The sequence below is a fragment of the Phoenix dactylifera genome, unplaced genomic scaffold (assembly GCF_009389715.1).
Source record: "Phoenix dactylifera cultivar Barhee BC4 unplaced genomic scaffold, palm_55x_up_171113_PBpolish2nd_filt_p 000007F, whole genome shotgun sequence".
Lineage (NCBI taxonomy): Eukaryota > Viridiplantae > Streptophyta > Magnoliopsida > Arecales > Arecaceae > Phoenix > Phoenix dactylifera.
Genome location: NW_024067666.1, coordinates 1,107,160 through 1,126,938, shown reverse-complemented (window position 1 = coordinate 1,126,938; position 19,779 = coordinate 1,107,160). Strand labels below are relative to the sequence as shown.

Genomic DNA, 19,779 nt, shown 5'->3' with positions numbered 1-19,779 from the left:
GTAATTTTTTTCATGCTGGATAAATAATTTCAAGTGTTTAAGGTGGGCTCGGTTCCGGCAAGGGTTGCCCAAAAACTTTACGGTTCTTGAAAGTTAGGTTGGCCAGAATCAAAGTTTAAATTAGTTTGGCCCCTGTGGCTTCGCTCGAGGACATTTCTAGTCTATAATTTTGAATTGAAATGGATCTGCAATTATCACAACTGTGAAGCCTTCTTTTTGAAGACCACACAACTTTAAAGGATTGGATGATCTTTAAGTGACAAAAACATCTCAGTTCTTTTTCAGACAACATCCAAACATGTGCGTGCAAAGGATCTAGTAGAACATATGGAACATTAGGTGGTGCATGCTATTCTATCTTTGACTAGTTAGTACTTTGAAGAGCCTGTTTATTTGACTTGGCCAAGATTCATTGAGCTAATTTTGATGGCGTGGGTGAATTTGAAAGTCCTTTTAAGGGCACAATTAGAGGTTGCCAATTGGTTGAGTTGGTAAGGTTATGATTTATTCATATTGGTACAAAAAAAAAATCAGGTTCAATTCATCCTGACTTCAAATTTGACTATACTTCTGCCCATTCTAGTTCTAGAACAAACATTTTCATGGTAGTATTTCCCAACCCTAGCCCTCTTTCTGTGGACGAAACCTCTGCTCTATGAAAGCCTTTTATTGAATCAAAATAAGTCTATTAAGAATAGAAAACCCAATTCAAAAATAGGAAATCTGATCCAAAAAATAAAATAAAATATGCTAAAAACAATGCAAATGCAAAGAGTTAAAACTTTAACAAAAACTAATGTTGGCTCTGATGAAACATCAATATAATAGCAGTCGTCGGATACAAATCTATTGACTCCTAAGAGTTTTGGCATCATGTAACTGATCATTATACCTGCCGCTGTATCTTGCAAGCCATCAATTAGTTTGATTGTTGGCATATGTTCCTGCTTGAAATTCAAGGAGTTAGTAATTTAAATTTCTCTTAAGTTATATGCATGGTCATGCGTCCACGGTCCGAAGTCAGCATAATATTGGCGAGTTCAATTCACAACTACTGCCCGATCACCTTTTATACATAGTTAACCATTGTTTTGGGAGATGCTGAAATTCTATGGCGTTTTGCTTGCTCCAATCTTTTACAATCAAAAATCACTGTCTGCACGGAAGGATCTTAGTGCATGTGAAACAAAGAGAAGGGGAAAGAAAGACATAAAATCACTGTTTGTGCAATCAAATGTATTCTACAAAATTTATGATTTTCCAAGTAGTAAAGGAGACCAGACACACCAGGGCACACCTCTGGTTTCCCTAGTCCATAAGATTAATGAAACCAGAATAGCAAAATCTCCATTCTTTCCATTATTTCTGAAAAAAAGAGTCAAATGGTTTAGAGCTAGATCTTTGATTCATGACATGCAGGGAGGCATACGCAGATTTTGCTGACTTTTGTTTCAAGACATTTGGTGATAGAGTGAAAAATTGGTTCACTTTCAATGAGCCAAGGGTGGTGGCAGCTCTTGGATATGATGAGGGTAAATTTGCCCCAGGAAGGTGTACAAACTGTTCAGCCGGTGGGAACTCTGCTACTGAGCCTTATATTGTTGCCCATAATCTCATCTTATCTCATGCTGCTGCTGTTAAGAGGTACCGGGAGAAGTATCAGGTATGAATTACCTGTCTTAGAATTGAAAATCTAATTATTTCAAATGGCTGCTACACAGTCACTATTTACCCTGAAAGGAGGGAAGCCATACTTTACAGATTGTTTCCATTCATGATTTAACCTGCTCGGTCAATTTAGATGAAATCAAGAAAGAATGAGGTAAAGAATACCATATTGCAAAGTCCTTTTTTTTTCCTTTTGAGAAAAACCACAGTAGAAATTTCAAAAAACAATTTATGTGAAAGAAGGGTGCTGCCATTATTGCCCATGTCACAGCATGAGATTCTAAGACTAGAATCTCTACCAAACAGCTATGAGGTTAGCTGGTTAGCACCACTCTCCTTCAAGAGCTTATCCCTGGAAGGTTCTGTCACGCCCCGCCTCTGCGAGGCACGTGAGGCACCTAGTGCCCACGTGGGGGCCACATGAGGGGGGAACACGGGACTCCCCTGCCAGATATTGTCCGGTTCTGGGGCTTCACGCAAGCGTCCTTCACCCCTCCCCGGTTTTGTTTTCCACCCAAAACGCGTCTGCAGGATTTGGAGTCACCCGCCTCATATGCCCAGGCTCTAGAACGAGTCTTTCCGATGTGGGACTATTGGGCCTCACACCCTTCCCACCATCGGACAAGAGCCGTCCTCGGCTCTGATACCAAATGTCACGCCCCGCCTCTGATACCACTAAATGTCACGCCCCGAATCCGGACATTTTTTTTTTTTTTTTTTTTTTGCATCCCAGATCCGGCTCATGACATGGCCGTGCTATTGTAGGTTGCTGCCCACAATAACACGCAGCCCATGATAACAATATTATTTTATGGAATAAAACCAAATCCGATCAAGTTTATTGACTAACCATAAAGAAGCAAATACAGTGCATCTAATCAAATACTTGAGTTTGCAATATTACAACCCAAACTTATTAACATAGATACTTCTAAGAGTCCCTATAACTATGCTTCCACTCCAATTTTCATTCACTCTTTTCCGCTCCAAATCGTCTTAATTATCTGAAATAAATAAAGAAAACAACAGGGAGGTATGAGCTTGCTACTCAGTAAGTAACCATGTACTATCCCATTAGATCAAGCATAATTTTTCTCATGCCAATGCATCATTTGAAGAACTTAACAGAAAATAAAGCATTTCATAGATAAACTATTCAAACAGGTTTAAAAAGCAAAATATGCTTCAACCATGCGAGTTCATAAACATGATAATGCAAGTCTTATAAAAATATTGCCATTCATCCATTCTTTATAAATCTTACTCTCAGACGGATGTACTGCTATGGTCACTATAATCCTGTGACAGGGTTCGTATTCGTAGTCGACAAGTTTTATCACTTATTCTTATTCGTTACCAACTTTAACCCGTTGGCAGAGGGCCATATTCGTTGGATGCTAGCTCCAGGGGGGGGTCGACTGACCTCTATTTCTAGAGGTGGGCATAGCTATCTGAGAGTTCATAAATCATTATTCTTTTTCATTAGTCATACTTTCATACATAGGTTGGAAAATGACAAAAGGCATCGTAATGTATAAAATTCATGATCATGCCACAAATCTCATTTCCATGCGATTTATCATAACCATAATTCATCGTAATGTATAAAATTCATAATCATGCCACAAATCTCATTTTCATGCAATTTATCATAACCATAATTTATACTGAAATATTTATGAAGGATGCAATTTAATCAAACTTATGAATCACATGCAATCATATGCTTGATCCTACTTTTAAGAAAATACATCATAACAAATATATTTTTTTTATTATTTTATTTTTACAATTAAACAGTAATTTTTAAATTAATAAGATCAGTGCCAGGGTTACTTACCTTGATTCGCTCACGAATCTCTAGAACCAGATGACAATTTCACTGTACCTATCATCATCATAGAGGACAGATTATTTACTACTCATTCATCATTTTTTTTTATTTTTAATTTATTTATTTATTATTATTTCATTTCATTTAAATACATCTATTACCTTAATTCTCTATTTATTTAATTACATATTTATTATTATTATCATTTATTTTATTTTTCCTTTTCTTTTTTTTTTTTCCCTCCCGACGCTTCCCCTCTTCCCGAAGCTTCCCCTCTTCTTCTTCTTCTTCTTCTTCTTCTTCTTCTTCTCTCGCCCCCCCCTTTTTCTCCCGTAAGGGAGGTCGGGCTCGAGAGGGCCGAACGGCAGCCGGCGACGCCCCTTCGGCCGATGCGCCGCCGGTGGCCGTCGCCCACGGTGCCTACGGCGCCCGCAGCTGCGGCCGTGGCCGTGCCCTCGGTCCGTGGCTGCAGCCGTGGCCGAACCCACGGCCTGCGGCTGGCGGTCCCCGGCCTCCGGCGCCCGCAGTCGCAGGTCGTGCCTGCGGTCGGCGGTCCCCGGCCTCCGGCGCCCGCAGTCGCAGGTCGTGCCTGCGGCCCGTGGCCGGCGTTCCCCTTCCTTTTTTTTTTTTTCTTTCTTTCTTTCTTGCTTCTCACCCAGGGAGACAGGCGTGAGTTGCCCCCTTTGTCCCACCAGAGGGGAGAAGGGAAAGGCTCTGATCCGGCTGCAGTCCCTACCGATGACTGGCGGTGGCTGCGGCCGAAACCAAACGGCACTTATGGCCGGGAGCCGGCGGCGCAGACGACCACAGGTACGCCTTCTTCCCCTCTTCTTCTTTTGTTTTATTTCATTATTATAAGGTAAAAAGGACACAGGGTTAGGGTATACCTTGCTATAAAGAGAAGCTGTGGCTACTCTCTCCGGCGGCACTGGTGCGAGCTCCAAACCCTAGCAGCGGAGGAGAAGAAAGGGGTTAGAGACAGAGTGGGGTGGAGAAGGAGGAGTGCTTGGTGGATCTCAGATGCGGTCAATGGGGGGATTTTACAAACGGCTATGCTCATTCACCGCCGCAATTTCAGCGGCGGTTGCTCGGGTTTATCGGCCATTCAAATGGCGGCCGCGGATCTCGCCCCCGTTATGCTCGAGAAGGCGCAGCCGAGGATTCTGGCATCTCCTCCGGCTTGGGCCTCACATTCTCCCCCCCTTAAATAAAATTTCGTCCTCGAAATTTACATACCTGAGACTCCAAAGAGTTGCGGATGCCTCGCACGCACTTCATCCTCAAGCTCCCAAGTTGCCTCTTTTTCTGAATGGTTGCTCCACTGTACTTTCACATAGGGGATGGTGCGCCGCCTCAAAACTTGCTCCTTGCGATCGATAATACGTAAAGGAAATTCTTCATAAGTCAAATCTTCATCAACTTGCAATGGCTCATATTGTACCACGTGACTGGGATCCGAGATATACTTCCTTAGTAAGGAAACATGAAAAACATTGTGTACTTTAGATAGCCCGGGTGGCAAGGCTAATCTGTAAGCAACCTCTCCAACTCTGTCCAAAATCTCAAAGGGCCCGATGTAGCGAGGACTTAGTTTACTATGTCTCCCAAATCTCATGACACCTTTCGAGGGTGAAATCTTCAAGAAAACACAATCACCTGCTTGAAATTCTACTTCTCTCCGCTTTTTATCTGCCCAACTCTTCTGTCTATCCTGAGCTGCCTTGAGCCTTTCTCTGATCAACAAGATTTTCTCTCTGGCATTTTGCACTAATTCCGGACCCAATAACTTCTTCTCTCCGACATCATCCCAATGCAGAGGAGACCTGCACTTCCTCCCATAAAGAGCTTCATATGGTGCCATCTTGATGCTAGAATGATAACTATTATTATAAGCAAACTCCACCAAGGCTATATGATTATCCCAGCAACCTCCAAGATCAACCGTACATGTTCTCAACATATCCTCTAAGGTCTGGATCGTCCTTTCTGACTGACCATCGGTCTGAGGATGGTAAGCGGTGCTGAGCCTCAATTCAGTATTCATGGCATCCTGAAAACTTTTCCAGAATCTAGATACAAATCGTGGGTCCCGATCAGACACGATGCTCACCGGTACCCCATGTAGGCGCACGATTTCGTCAATGTACCTCTGCGCCAGCCTATCAAGTGAAGTGCCAACCCTAAAGGGTAAAAAGTGAGCTGATTTTGTGAGGCGATCAACAATTACCCATACTGCATCATTTTTCTTGACTGTCTTGGGAAGCCCGATGACGAAGTCCATGGTGATATGTTCCCATTTCCATTTGGTATCTCTAATGGTTCCAACAATCCTGCAGGTCTTTGGTGTTCAGCTTTCACTTGTTGGCATACCAAGCACCGAGCTACGAACTCGGCTATCTCTCTTTTCATGCCATTCCACCAAAAATGTTCCCTTAAATCTCTATACATCTTAGTGCTTCCAGGATGAATAGAGAAATGGGATTGGTGAGCTTCCTCCAAAATCTCTTTCTTCAAGTCAGCATCTTTAGGTACACACAGTCTACTCCCAAATCGTAGAGTACCATCTGGGTGAATCCTGAGTTCGGGTCGCAACCCTCTTTCTGCTTCTTTGATGAGCCGACACATCTGTGCATCTGTTTGTTGGGCAGCCTTTATTTTCTCTATCAATGTGGGTTCTACCATCAAACTAGCCAGCATGCTCCCAGCATCCTTGGTAGTCACCCCAATCTGCATCATGTGGAGATCTTTCAAAATTTGCTTTTGAGTAGTGAGCAAGGCTGTTGTGCCCACTGCTGACTTCCTACTGAGGGCATCTGCCACCACATTAGCCTTCCCCGGATGATACTTAATATTTAAATCATAATCTTTCAGTAATTCAAGCCATCTCCTCTGCCTCATGTTTAACTCTTTCTGGGTAAATATATACTTCAAGCTTTTGTGATCAGTAAATACCTCACATGGCTCCCCATACAGATAGTGTCGCCAAATTTTTAGAGCGAAGACTACCGCTGCCAATTCCAAATCATGTGTCGAATAGTTCTGCTCATAGGGCTTCAACTGTCTAGAGGCGTAAGCCACTACTTTATCATTTTGCATCAGTACACAGCCCAACCCCTTCTTAGAGGCATCACTATAAATGGTGAAACCCCCAGTATTAGACGGCAGAGTGAGAACGGGAGCAGACACTAACCTTCGCTTTAACTCCTGAAAGCTTCGTTCACAATCCTCGCTCCATTCAAACTTTGCTCGTTTCTGGGTTAAACGAGTCAAAGAAGTAGCTATCCGGGAAAACCCTTCCACAAATCTTCTATAGTACCCAGCCAATCCCAAGAAGCTTCTAATCTCAGTCACATTTGTAGGTTGAGGCCAGTCCACCACTGCTTCTATTTTCTTTGGGTCCACTGATACCCCTTCCTTGGAAATCACGTGCCCGAGGAATGCGACGTTGTCCAGCCAAAACTCGCATTTGCTCAATTTGGCATAGAGCTTCTTCTCCCGAAGAGTTTGCAACACCTTTCTCAAGTGATCTTCATGTTCTTCCTTGCTCTTAGAATAGATCAATATGTCATCTATGAAAACAATAACAAAGTGGTCCAAATATTGCTTGAAGGTTCTGTTCATCAAGTCCATAAAGGCAGCAGGTGCATTGGTTAGTCCAAAAGACATAACCAAAAATTCATAATGCCCGTACCTGGTTCGAAATGCAGTCTTAGGCACATCCTCGGCTCTTATTTTTAATTGATGATAACCGGATCGCAAATCTATCTTGGAGAAGATTTGGGCACCTTGCAGCTGATCAAATAAGTCATCAATGCGGGGCAAAGGGTACTTGTTCCTAACTGTCACCTTGTTCAGCTCTCGGTAATCAATACACAGCCGCATACTTCCATCCTTCTTCTTTACAAATAGTACAGGAGCTCCCCATGGAGAAACACTCGGGCGGATGAATTTCTTATCTAGAAGCTCCTGTAGCTGAACTTTCAATTCTCTCAGCTCCGCAGGGGCCATCCGGTAAGGAGCCTTAGAGATTGGTCCAACATCCGGTATGAGATTAATTTCAAAGTCAATTTCTCGATTAGGGGGTAGTCCAGGTAGCTCCTCCGGAAAAACATCTGGATATTCCCTTACAATAGGGATATCATCCAGTCCTGATTCTTTTTGAGTGTCCACAACATAAGCTAGATAGGCCTGACATCCCTTTCCTAGCGCTTTCCTTGCACTCATAGCAGAAATAATATGCAAGGAGGGCTTTATGGTGGGTGCATCACCTTGGTAGAAGAATTTCAGATCATCAGGCATCTGGAACACTACCTTCTTGCCATAGCAGTCAATATGAGCATGATATTCAGACAGCCAGTTCATCCCAAGAATCACATCGAAGTCATGTATATCTAATTGTATCAAGTCCGCCATCAGTTCTCTATCTCCTATCTGAATTATGCAGTTCTTAAAAACAAAATCAACTACTACTGTTTTCTTAAGACATTTGCATCTCAGATCCGGCTCATGACATGGCCGTGCTATTGTAGGTTGCTGCCCACAATAACACGCAGCCCATGATAACAATATTATTTTATGAAATAAAACCAAATCCGATCAAGTTTATTGACTAATCATAAAGAAGCAAATACGGAGCATCTAATCAAATACTTGAGTTTGCAATATTACAACCCAAACTTATTAACATAGATACTTCTAAGAGTCCCTATAACTATGCTTCCACTCCAATTTTCATTCACTCTTTTCTGCTCCAAATCGTCTTAATTATCTGAAATAAATAAAGAAAACAACAGGAGAGGTATGAGCTTGCTACTCAGTAAGTAACCATGTACTATCCCATTAGATCAAGCATAATTTTTCTTATGCCAATGCATCATTTGAAGAACTTAACAGAAAATAAAGCATTTCATAGATAAACTATTCAAACAGGTTAAGAAAAAAAAACAAAATATGCTTCAACCATGCAAGTTCATAAACATGATAATTCAAGCCTTATAAAAATGTTGCCATTCATCCATACTTTATAAATCTTACTCTCAGACGGATGTGCTGCTATGGTCACTATAATCCCGTGACAGGGTTCGTATTCGTAGTCGACAAGTTTTATAACTTATTCTTATTCGTTACCAACTTTAACCCGTTGGCAGAGGGCCATATTCGTTGGAATGCTAGCTCCAGAGGGGTCGACTGACCTCTATTTCTAGAGGTGGGCATAGCTATCTGAGAGTTCATAAATCATTATTCTTTTTCATAAGTCATACTTTCATACATAGGTTGGAAAAAGACAAATGGCATCGTAATGTATAAAATTCATGATCATGCCACAAATCTCATTTTCATGCAATTTTATCATAACCATAATTCATCGTAATGTATAAAATTCATAATCATGCCACAAATCTTATTTTCATGCAATTTATCATAACCATAATTTATATTGAAATATTTATGAAGGATGCAATTTAATCAAACTCATTAATCACATGCAATCATATGCTTGATCCTATTTTTAAGAAAATACATCATAACAAATATATTTTTCATTATTTTATTCTTACAATTAAATAGTGAATTTTTAAACTAATAAGATCAGTGTCAGGGTTACTTACCTTGATTCGCTCACGAATCTCTAACCAGATGATAATTTCACTGTACCTATCATCATCATAGAGGACAGATTATTTACCACTCATTCATCATTTTTTTTAAATTATAATTTATTTATTTATTATTATTTCATTTCATTTAAATACATCTATTACCTTAATTCTCTATTTATTTAATTACATATTTATTATTATTATTATTTATTTTATTTTTCCTTTTCTTTTTTTTTGTTTTTGTTTCTCTCTCTCTCTCTCTCTTTTTCATTTTTTTTTCTCCCGATGCTTCCCCTCTTCCCGAAGCTTCCCCTCTTCTTCTTCTTCTTCTTCTTCTTCTTCTTCTTCTTCTTCTGGTTCTCTCGTCCCCCCCTTTTTCTCTCGTAAGGGAGGTCGGGCTCGAGAGGGCCGAACGGCAGCCGGCGACGCCCCTTCGGCCGACTGGCGGCGCCCGCGGGTGGCCGTCGCCTGCGGTGCCTGCGGCACCCGCGGCTGCGGCCGTGGCCGTACCCACGGTCCGCGGCTGCAGCCGTGGCCGAACCCACGGCCTGCGGTCCCCGGCCTCCGGCGCCCGCAGTCGCAGGCCGTGCCTGCGGCCGGCGGTCCCCGGCCTCCGGCGCCGCAGTTGCAGGCCGCGCCTGCGGCCCGTGGCCGGCGTTCCCCTTCCTCTTTTTTTTTTTTCTTCTTTCTTTCTTGCTTCTCACCCAGGGAGACAGGCGTGAGTCGCCCCCCTTTGTCCCACCAGAGGGGAGAAGGGAAAGGCTCTGATCCGGCTGCAATCCCTACCGACGACTGGCGGTGGCTGCGGCCGAAACCAAACCGCACTTGTGGCCGGGAGCTGGCGACGCAGACGACCACAGGTACGCTTTCTTCCCCTCTTCTTCTTTTGTTTTATTTCATTATTATAAGATAAAAAGGACACAGGGTTAGGGTATACCTTGCTATAAGGAGAAGCTGCGGCTACTCTCTCCGGCGGCACTGGTGCGAGCTCCAAACCCTAGCAGCGGAGGAGAAGAAAGGCGTTAGAGGCAGAGTGGGGTGGAGAAGGAGGAGTGCTTGGTGGATCTCAGATGCGGTCAATGGGGGGAATTCAAACGGCTATGCTCATTTACCGCCGCAATTTCAGCGACGGTTGCGCGGGTTCATCGGCCATTCAAATGGCCGCCGCGGATCTCGCCCCCGTTATGCTCGAGAAGGCGCAGCCGAGGATTCCGGCATCTCCTTCGGCTTGGGCCTTACATTCTCCCCCCCTTAAATAAAATTTCGTCCTCGAAATTTACATACCTGAGACTCCAAAGAGTTGCGGATGCCTCGCACGCACTTCATCCTCAAGCTCCCAAGTTGCCTCTTTTTCTGAATGGTTGCTCCATTGTACTTTCACATAGGGGATGGTGCGCCGCCTCAAAACTTGCTCCTTGCGATCGATAATACGTAAAGGAAATTCTTCATAAGCCAAATCTTCGTCAACTTACAATGGCTCATATTGTACCACGTGACTAGGATCCGAGATATACTTCCTTAGTAAGGAAACATGAAAAACATTGTGTACTTTAGATAGCCCGGGTGGCAAGGCTAATCTGTAAGCAACCTCTCCAACTCTATCCAAAATCTCAAAGGGCCCGATGTAGCGAGGACTTAGTTTACTATGTCTCCCAAATCTCATGACACCTTTCGAGGGTGAAATCTTCAAGAAAACACAATCACCTGCTTGAAATTCTACTTCTCTCCGCTTTTTATCTGCCCAACTCTTCTGTCTATCCTGAGCTGCCTTGAGTCTTTCTCTGATCAACAAGATTTTCTTCCTGGCATTTTGCACTAATTCCGGACCCAATAACTTCTTCTCTCCGACATCATCCCAATGCAGAGGAGACCTGCACTTCCTCCCATAAAGAGCTTCATATGGTGCCATCTTGATGCTAGAATGATAACTATTATTATAAGCAAACTCCACCAAGGCTATATGATTATCCCAGCAACCTCCAAGGTCAACTGTACATGTTCTCAACATATCCTCTAAGGTCTGGATCGTTCTTTCTGACTGACCATCGGTCTGAGGATGGTAAGCGGTGCTGAGCCTCAATTCAGTATTCATGGCATCCTGAAAACTTCTCCAAAATCTAGATACAAATCGTGGGTCCCGATCAGACACAATGCTCACCGGTACCCCATGTAGGCGCACGATTTCGTCAATGTACCTCTGCGCCAGCCTATCAAGTGAAGTGCCAACCCTAAAGGGTAAAAAGTGAGCTGACTTTGTGAGGCGATCAACAATTACCCATACTGCATCATTTTTCTTGACTGTCTTGGGAAGCCCGATAACGAAGTCCATGGTGATATGTTCCCATTTCCATTCTGGTATCTCCAATGGCTCCAACAATCCTGCAGGTCTTTGGTGTTCAGCTTTCACTTGTTGGCATACCAAGCACCGAGCTACGAACTCGGCTATCTCTCTTTTCATACCATTCCACCAAAAATGTTCCCTTAAATCTCTATACATCTTAGTGCTTCCAGGATGAATAGAGAAATGGGATTGGTGAGCTTCCTCCAAAATCTCTTTCTTCAAGTCAGCATCTTTAGGTACACACAGTCTACTCCCAAATCGTAGAGTACCATCTGGGTGAATCCTGAGTTCGGGTCGCAACCCTCTTTCTGCATCTTTGATGAGCCGACACATCTGTGCATCTGTTTGTTGGGCAGTCTTTATTTTCTCTATCAATGTGGGTTGTACCATCAAACTAGCCAGCATGCTCCCAGCATCCTTGGTAGTAACCCCAATCTGCATCATGTGGAGATCTTTCAAAATTTGCTTTTGAGTAGTGAGCAAGGCTGTTGTGCCCACTGCTGACTTCCTACTGAGGGCATCTGCCACCACATTAGCCTTCCCCGGATGATACTTAATATTTAAATCATAATCTTTCAGTAATTCAAGCCATCTCCTCTGCCTCATGTTTAACTCTTTTTGGGTAAATATATACTTCAAGCTTTTGTGATCAGTAAATATATCACATGGCTCCCCATACAGATAGTGTCGCCAAATTTTTAAAGCGAAGACTACCGCTGCCAATTCCAAATCATGTGTCGGATAGTTCTGCTCATAGGGCTTCAACTGTCTAGAGGCGTAAGCCACTACTTTATCATTTTGCATCAGTACACAGCCCAACCCCTTCTTGGAGGCATCACTATAAATGGTGAAACCTCCAGTATTAGACGGCAGAGTGAGAACGGGAGCAGACACTAACCTTCGCTTTAACTCCTGAAAGCTTCGTTCACAATCCTCGCCCCATTCAAACTTTGCTCGTTTCTGGGTTAAACGAGTCAAAGGAGTAGCTATCCGGGAAAACCCTTCTACAAATCTTCTATAGTACCCAGCCAATCCCAAGAAGCTTCTAATCTCAGTCACATTTGTAGGATGAGGCCAGTCCACCACTGCTTCTATTTTCTTTGGGTCCACTGATACCCCTTCTTTGGAAATCACGTGCCCAAGGAATGCGATGTTGTCCAGCCAAAACTCGCATTTGCTCAATTTGGCATAGAGCTTCTTCTCCCGAAGAGTTTGCAACACCTTTCTCAAGTGATCTTCATGTTCTTCCTTGCTCTTAGAATAGATCAATATGTCATCTATGAAAACAATAACAAAGTGGTCCAAATATTGCTTGAAGGCTCTGTTCATCAAGTCCATAAAGGCAGCAGGTGCATTGGTTAGTCCAAAAGACATAACCAAAAATTCATAATGGCCGTACCTGGTTCGAAATGCAGTCTTAGGCACATCCTCTGCTCTTATTTTTAATTGATGATAACCGGATCGCAAATCTATCTTGGAGAAGATTTGGGCACCTTGCAGCTGATCAAATAAGTCATCAATGCGGGGCAAAGGGTACTTGTTCCTAACTGTCACCTTGTTCAGCTCTCGGTAATCAATACACAGCCGCATACTTCCATCCTTCTTCTTTACAAATAGTACAGGAGCTCCCCATGGAGAAACACTCGGGCGAATGAATTTCTTATCTAGAAGCTCCTGTAGCTGAACTTTCAATTCTCTCAGCTCCGCAGGGGCCATCCGGTAAGGAGCCTTAGAGATTGGTCCAACACCCGGTATGAGATTAATTTCAAAGTCAATTTCTCGATTAGGAGGTAGTCCAGGTAGCTCCTCCGGAAAAACATCTGGATATTCCCTTACAACAGGGATATCGTCCGGTCCTGATTCTTTTTGAGTGTCCACAACATAGGCTAGATAGGCCTGACATCCCTTTCCTAGCGCCTTCCTTGCACTCATAGCAGAAATAATATGCAAGGAGGGCTTTATGGTGGGTGCATCACCTTGGTAGAAGAATTTCAGATCATCAGGCATCTGGAACACTACCTTCTTGCCATAGCAGTCAATATGAGCATGATATTCAGACAGCCAGTTCATCCCAAGAATCACATCAAAGTCATGTATATCTAATTGTATCAAATCTGCCATCAGTTCTCTATCTCCTATCTGAATTATGCAGTTCTTAAAAACAAAATCGACTACTACTGTTTTCTTAAGAGGAGTGGCAACATGTAGTGGCTCATCTAGCTTATCAGGTGTGCGATTCAAGGAGGCAGAAAACTTGGAGGATATAAAGGAATGAGTAGAGCCAGAATCAAATAATACATAAGCATCTATAGTATTAATGGGAATCATACCTGCCACCACATCGTCACTGGCACTAGCGTCCTGCTGTGTTAGTGCAAAAACCCGTGCACCACCCTTCTGTCTTTGATCAGTAGGTCTGGCAGGCCCAGAGTCATTCTCCTTTTTATTCGGACAGTCACGTGCTATGTGCCCCGGCTGCCCACAAATGAAACAAGCTCCTGCTTTCTTTAGACAAGGTCCAGCATGGAATTTATCACAGTAGTAACAAGCTTCAAATCTCTTCTTATTTGGAGGGCCTTCAGAGTCCCTTGGCGGTTTAATTTGATTCCCTGATATTCTAGGCTTCTTCTGGCTACCCCTTTCTCTTTCTGATCTAATCAGTTCAGCTTCAACCTTCAGAGCCCTGTCGAGTACATCCCTGTAACTATTAAAAATTAGAACTGACAACCGGGATCGAATTCCGTATCTCAAGCCTTGCTCAAATCTGTTGGCCTTGCTTTGATCATCCTCCATAAGTCGAGGACAGAACCGGCCTAATTCATTAAACTTATTGGCATACTCCAGCACCGTCATATTCTCTGATTGCATTAAAGATAGGAACTCATTCTCCTTTGTCAGCCTTACTGACTTAGGAAAATACTGATCATAGAATATATCCTTGAATCCATCCCAAGTCAGTTGTTCATCATCACCCTCGAATGTAGCTCTCATGGCCGTCCACCAAAACTTGGCATTTCCTTTAAGCATGGGTATCGCCAGCCTGATCTTGACGTCTTCGGGAAATTGTAGTGCATCAAACATTTCTTCTATTTTCCGAATCCAAGTCTCAGCAGCTAAATAATCAGCTCCACCCTCGAACATAGGAGGATTCAGCCTACGGAACCTCTCATAGCAGGAGTCCATACGCTGTGCAGGTCGTACCATGGCCTGCATCTGTTGTTGCATCTGTTGTTGTATCAGTTGTTGCATCTGCTGTTGCTGTTGAAGGAGCTGAGTCATCACCTGATATACCCCAGCAAAATCTGGTTGGGTAGTGGTCGCAGTAGGAGCTGGCTCAGCTGGTTGGCTGGTAGTTCCTTGAGAGGGTGCTCTTGTCCCTCTCCTTCTAGCTGCAATATTCCTCAAAGCTCGTTCCTCTCTGTTCCTCATTTTTACCTATCAGAAGGCCAACGTTTATCAGTTTCCATTGTTGAGCAACGGTAGGATTATGAAAATCTATCTACTTTTGTTTAACTAGTTAGACCCAACTAAATGAGACCTAACCATCTATTACTAGACTTTGAGTGTGCCTATCACCAAGCTTTAACTTCTATCCATGATCAAACCTATTGCTCTGATACCACTGAATGTCACGCCCCGGATCCGGACATTTTTTTTTCTTTTTTTTTTTTTTTGTTTCTCTCTCTCTCTCTCTCTTTTTCATTTTTTTTTTCTCCCGATGCTTCCCCTCTTCCCGAAGCTTCCCCTCTTCTTCTTCTTCTTCTTCTTCTTCTTCTGGTTCTCTCGTCCCCCCCTTTTTCTCTCGTAAGGGAGGTCGGGCTCGAGAGGGCCGAACGGCAGCCGGCGACGCCCCTTCGGCCGACTGGCGGCGCCCGCGGGTGGCCGTCGCCTGCGGTGCCTGCGGCACCCGCGGCTGCGGCCGTGGCCGTACCCACGGTCCGCGGCTGCAGCCGTGGCCGAACCCACGGCCTGCGGCCGGCGGTCCCCGGCCTCCGGCGCCCGCAGTCGCAGGCCGTGCCTGCGGCCGGCGGTCCCCGGCCTCCGGCGCCGCAGTTGCAGGCCGCGCCTGCGGCCCGTGGCCGGCGTTCCCCTTCCTCTTTTTTTTTTTTCTTCTTTCTTTCTTGCTTCTCACCCAGGGAGACAGGCGTGAGTCGCCCCCCTTTGTCCCACCAGAGGAGAGAAGGGAAAGGCTCTGATCCGGCTGCAATCCCTACCGACGACTGGCGGTGGCTGCGGCCGAAACCAAACCGCACTTGTGGCCGGGAGCTGGCGATGCAGACGACCACAGGTACGCTTTCTTCCCCTCTTCTTCTTTTGTTTTATTTCATTATTATAAGATAAAAAGGACACAGGGTTAGGGTATACCTTGCTATAAGGAGAAGCTGCGGCTACTCTCTCCGGCGGCACTGGTGCGAGCTCCAAACCCTAGCAGCGGAGGAGAAGAAAGGCGTTAGAGGCAGAGTGGGGTGGAGAAGGAGGAGTGCTTGGTGGATCTCAGATGCGGTCAATGGGGGGAATTTTACAAACGGCTATGCTCATTTACCGCCGCAATTTCAGCGACGGTTGCGCGGGTTCATCGGCCATTCAAATGGCCGCCGCGGATCTCGCCCCCGTTATGCTCGAGAAGGCGCAGCCGAGGATTCCGGCATCTCCTTCGGCTTGGGCCTTGCGTGAAGCCCCAGAACCGGACAATATCTGGCAGGGGAGCCCCGTGTTCCCCCCTCGTGTGGCCCCCATGTGGGCACTAGGTGCCTCACGTGCCTCGCAGAGGCGGGGGCGTGACATTTGGTGTGAGGCCCAATAGTCCCACATCGGAAAGACTCGTTCTAGAGCCTGGGCATATGAGGCGGGTGACTCCAAATCCTGCAGACGCGTTTTGGGTGGAAAACAAAACCGGGGAGGGGTGAAGGACGCTTGCGTGAAGCCCCAGAACCGGACAATATCTGGCAGGGGAGCCCCGTGTTCCCCCCTCATGTGGCCCCCACGTGGGCACTAGGTGCCTCACGTGCCTCGCAGAGGCGGGGGCGTGACAGGTTCAAACTCTGGTGGTAATGCATTATTACTGTATACTAGAAGCAATTTTTGTGTAGCAATCCTAATCAATTTTTCTGAAGGAAAGGAAGAAAAGGGGGGAAAAAAATAGAGGAAAACTTCATATTGACCTATAACGAATAGTTTGTAAGGAACTGGATTTATCTTCAACCCTGCTTGAATTCAAGGAACACCTATCTATGGTGGGCCTATCAAGAAAGAGAACTTATAAAATTCATGGGATCCCAGAGAACTCAAATAACAGTAACCTAAATGCTTTCAGACATTCAGAAAATGCAAGTTCTGTCCATTCATGGGATCCCAGAGAACTTATAAAATTGGATGCAGACCTTCGTGAGGTAAATTCTTGAATATAAGCATCAGGGCAATCACCAGAAACCAGAGAGGAAGGGGGCATACCTTGAATCGGCGCTTCCAAAGAACAAGGAGAAGATCCTCGGGAAGTTCCTCGGGCGGAGGCGAAGCTCGATCAACGCTTGAGGGCCAATCAGTCGGAGCTGGAGAGGAGGGACGAGGAGAAGATCCTCGAGAGCGGAGGTGAAGCTCGCTCGAGGCTTGAGGGTCGGTCGGTCGACGCCGGAGAGGAGGGAGGAGGCTTGAGGGCGGAGGCAACGCTCGATCTATGAACCGGAGAGGAGGGAGGAGGCTTGAGGGAGAATCGGGAGGCAGAGAGGCGGAAATGCTAGGGCTCGATCGGGTGGGTACTCAGGGAGGCGGAGAGGCGGAAAAGGATTCCAGGCTAGGGATCGATCGGGAGAGCTGTATTTGGGGAGCAAGCTACCGACGCTTCTTTGAAGCGTGAGGATATGCGGCGCTTGGGGTATTTTTTCCCGACGCTAGTGAATAGCGTCGGCAAAAAAGGGTCGGCTTTTCCCACATTTCCTATAGTGGATGCCTTTTAACCTCTATTTGTAAACAATTTTAGTAACTTTGATCAATAAATTTGCCGGAAGTATCTTACTTCCTTCATTTTTCACTCTCCAAAAAAATATATTAGGCAATAAAAAGTTTACACATCAGTTTTATAGCTATTAATATTGGGTGGCTAGCTATGCGGCGCATCATTCTATAAAGGTTCTTTGGACTCATCAGGGATCCTTCCAACACCGTTGCGCCATATCCTTACTTTTGATTTAGTTGGATACACCTACACTAAAGTAGAATGAGTAGCCATTATATTAAAAAAAAAATGTTGAGCAACCCAAGTGTAATTAATCCACCCATAAATGGCACTACTGCAGTGCTATCTTTCTTCAAACATAATATAAGTACCATCAATTTGTCTTTACTAGGCAAAATGAAAGTGGATTATATTGCAAGCATGCAAATTTACATAAAGGCATCTGAAACACGCACACTGTATATCAATCAAGTTGGATATTGATGATCAGTGCGATTCTCTTTAGCTTAAACACTTTTATGTCTTTTATATTTCAGAAAAAAAGATAGTTATAAGCTTTGATTATATAATATTAAATGTCATTCAATCTACAATATTAATTTTTGCTATTTAATTATTGACTTGTTTTAATACATAAAATATTTCTTGCTGGAGCTCCATATATATTGCACTTATATAGACGAGTTATGCAAGGATATTATACAATTGAAAAATACCTCCTACCTAATTGCATATAAAGTCTTTCAGGATTAATATCCTTTCTTCTATCGTTTCATTCATAAAGTACTTTAAATTAAGCAAGGTGGAAGTAATTTAAAACTCCAAATTCCGAAGATGGAGACAATATGGATTCTTATAATCTTCATACCTTTTGTTTTCCTTAGGCTACCTATGAATTTCTATTTATAGCTTTCAAAAAAATGCCACTCAAGAGACATGAAGCTTTAGAAGCATCCTATATACATCTTTTCAAATGAAGGGGTGCATATTTTTTTATTGAGAGAAGCCTTAAGAAGAAATGATGCGTCTTTTGGTAGAATAACTACCATTTTCACAACTAAATTGAGAGGATGATCTGAAATAAAGTTGGCATGCATAAAAAAACACTGGAAGTTCAATCGCAAAAAAAAAAAAAACACTACAACTTCAATAAATAAAACAAAAAAACTACAAGTTCACATGCTATATATATATCATAACACCAAGTCTCCTGGTGCACAACCAAATAAGCGAGTCTCAAAGAGAAAATCCAATAAAATATCTCCAGAAGTTGTCGAGTAAGATCATGCCTGCCAATCTCTTATGCCAGTAACACTCCTCCATCATGTGATCAGACTGCATGGAGCTCATTAAAAGAACCCAGACCTAAAACCGATATCACCACAAGGCGGGCTGGGTGGGAAAGCCATCATTTCTGCAACAAAATCAGCAAAAGAAGCGGATGCACCCATATTCAAAGAAGACGAGGCACCTATTCCCTGGTTGTTAGCCATGACTGCATGAGAAGATGAAGCTCCCTCTCTTTGATTGTGGATTATAACAGGAGTAGAGAACGAGGCTCCGGTATTAGTCAGGAGTCTGTTCACTTGTGCATCAGCATTCAGCTTCACTTGTTTCAGCGCCTCTGCTAGCTGCCCGAGTTCGTCCAAGTCATCCATGTTCTCGAAGCATTCATACTCCAGGACATGACTTGGGGAGTTCAGCTTCTCCTCCAGCATTGCACCCTTCGCCTTCCAAGCTTCTAGCTGATTTGTGAGTTCCAGGCATCGTTGACTTAGTTGTTCTACCATATTGCTAGGTTTTCCAGAGCAAAAGCCTGACCAAGAGGAGGAAGAAAAGTCCGACAGGAACCGGTCTATTACCGGGTTGATGTCCGGGCTGCCAAAAGAATAAGGCTTACCTCCGGGGGAGAACACCAGCACTGCAATATCTGATCCACAAAGAGTGGAGAGGTCGCTGGCCTTTGTAAAGAGGCCTGATCTTCTTTTGGAGAAACAAATTTGGCGCACTTCCTCATTCTTGATCCTCCTTATCTCTATCTTTTGTTTGCCCTTGGTGGTCTTCTTCTTCCTCGGCATGGCTACGAATCTAGAGGAAAGATAATTGAGGTGGTAGAGAAAAAAGTGCAGTTAATATAGGGAGCAGTGGAGAAAGATGAAATTTAGTAGGGAGGCTTGGTACATGATTTTTCCATGAAACTTTTTTCAAGCAAAATCCTGATTAGCTTCTACATACTCCTGCATAGTTGGTAATCTAGATCTAAAAATCTTCCCATAATAAATGGGAAAAAATTCTTGTTCTTTGTCGCTAGAAGGCATTCATCCTTGGGTTTGAGATCCATTGTATGATTTTTGAACCAAGACTATTGGTATGGAAATTTGCA

The 19,779-nt window shown here is 44.0% G+C and overlaps 1 protein-coding gene across 1 annotated transcript; it reads right to left on the bottom strand.

Annotated features, from left to right (window-relative positions):
• Positions 1 to 18,745: 18,745 nt before the first annotated feature.
• LOC103705429 (agamous-like MADS-box protein AGL29) lies at positions 18,746 to 19,474 on the bottom strand. The gene has a single exon (XM_008789136.1). It carries the CDS (start codon positions 19,472 to 19,474, stop codon positions 18,746 to 18,748), a length of 729 nt encoding a protein of 242 aa, XP_008787358.1.
• Between the last annotated feature and the right edge of the window lie 305 nt (positions 19,475 to 19,779).

What these genes read in the sequence shown, in the direction of transcription:
- LOC103705429 (XM_008789136.1), bottom strand. Translation starts at nt 19,474, where the DNA reads ATGCCGAGGAAGAAGAAGACCACCAAGGGCAAACAAAAGATAGAGATA.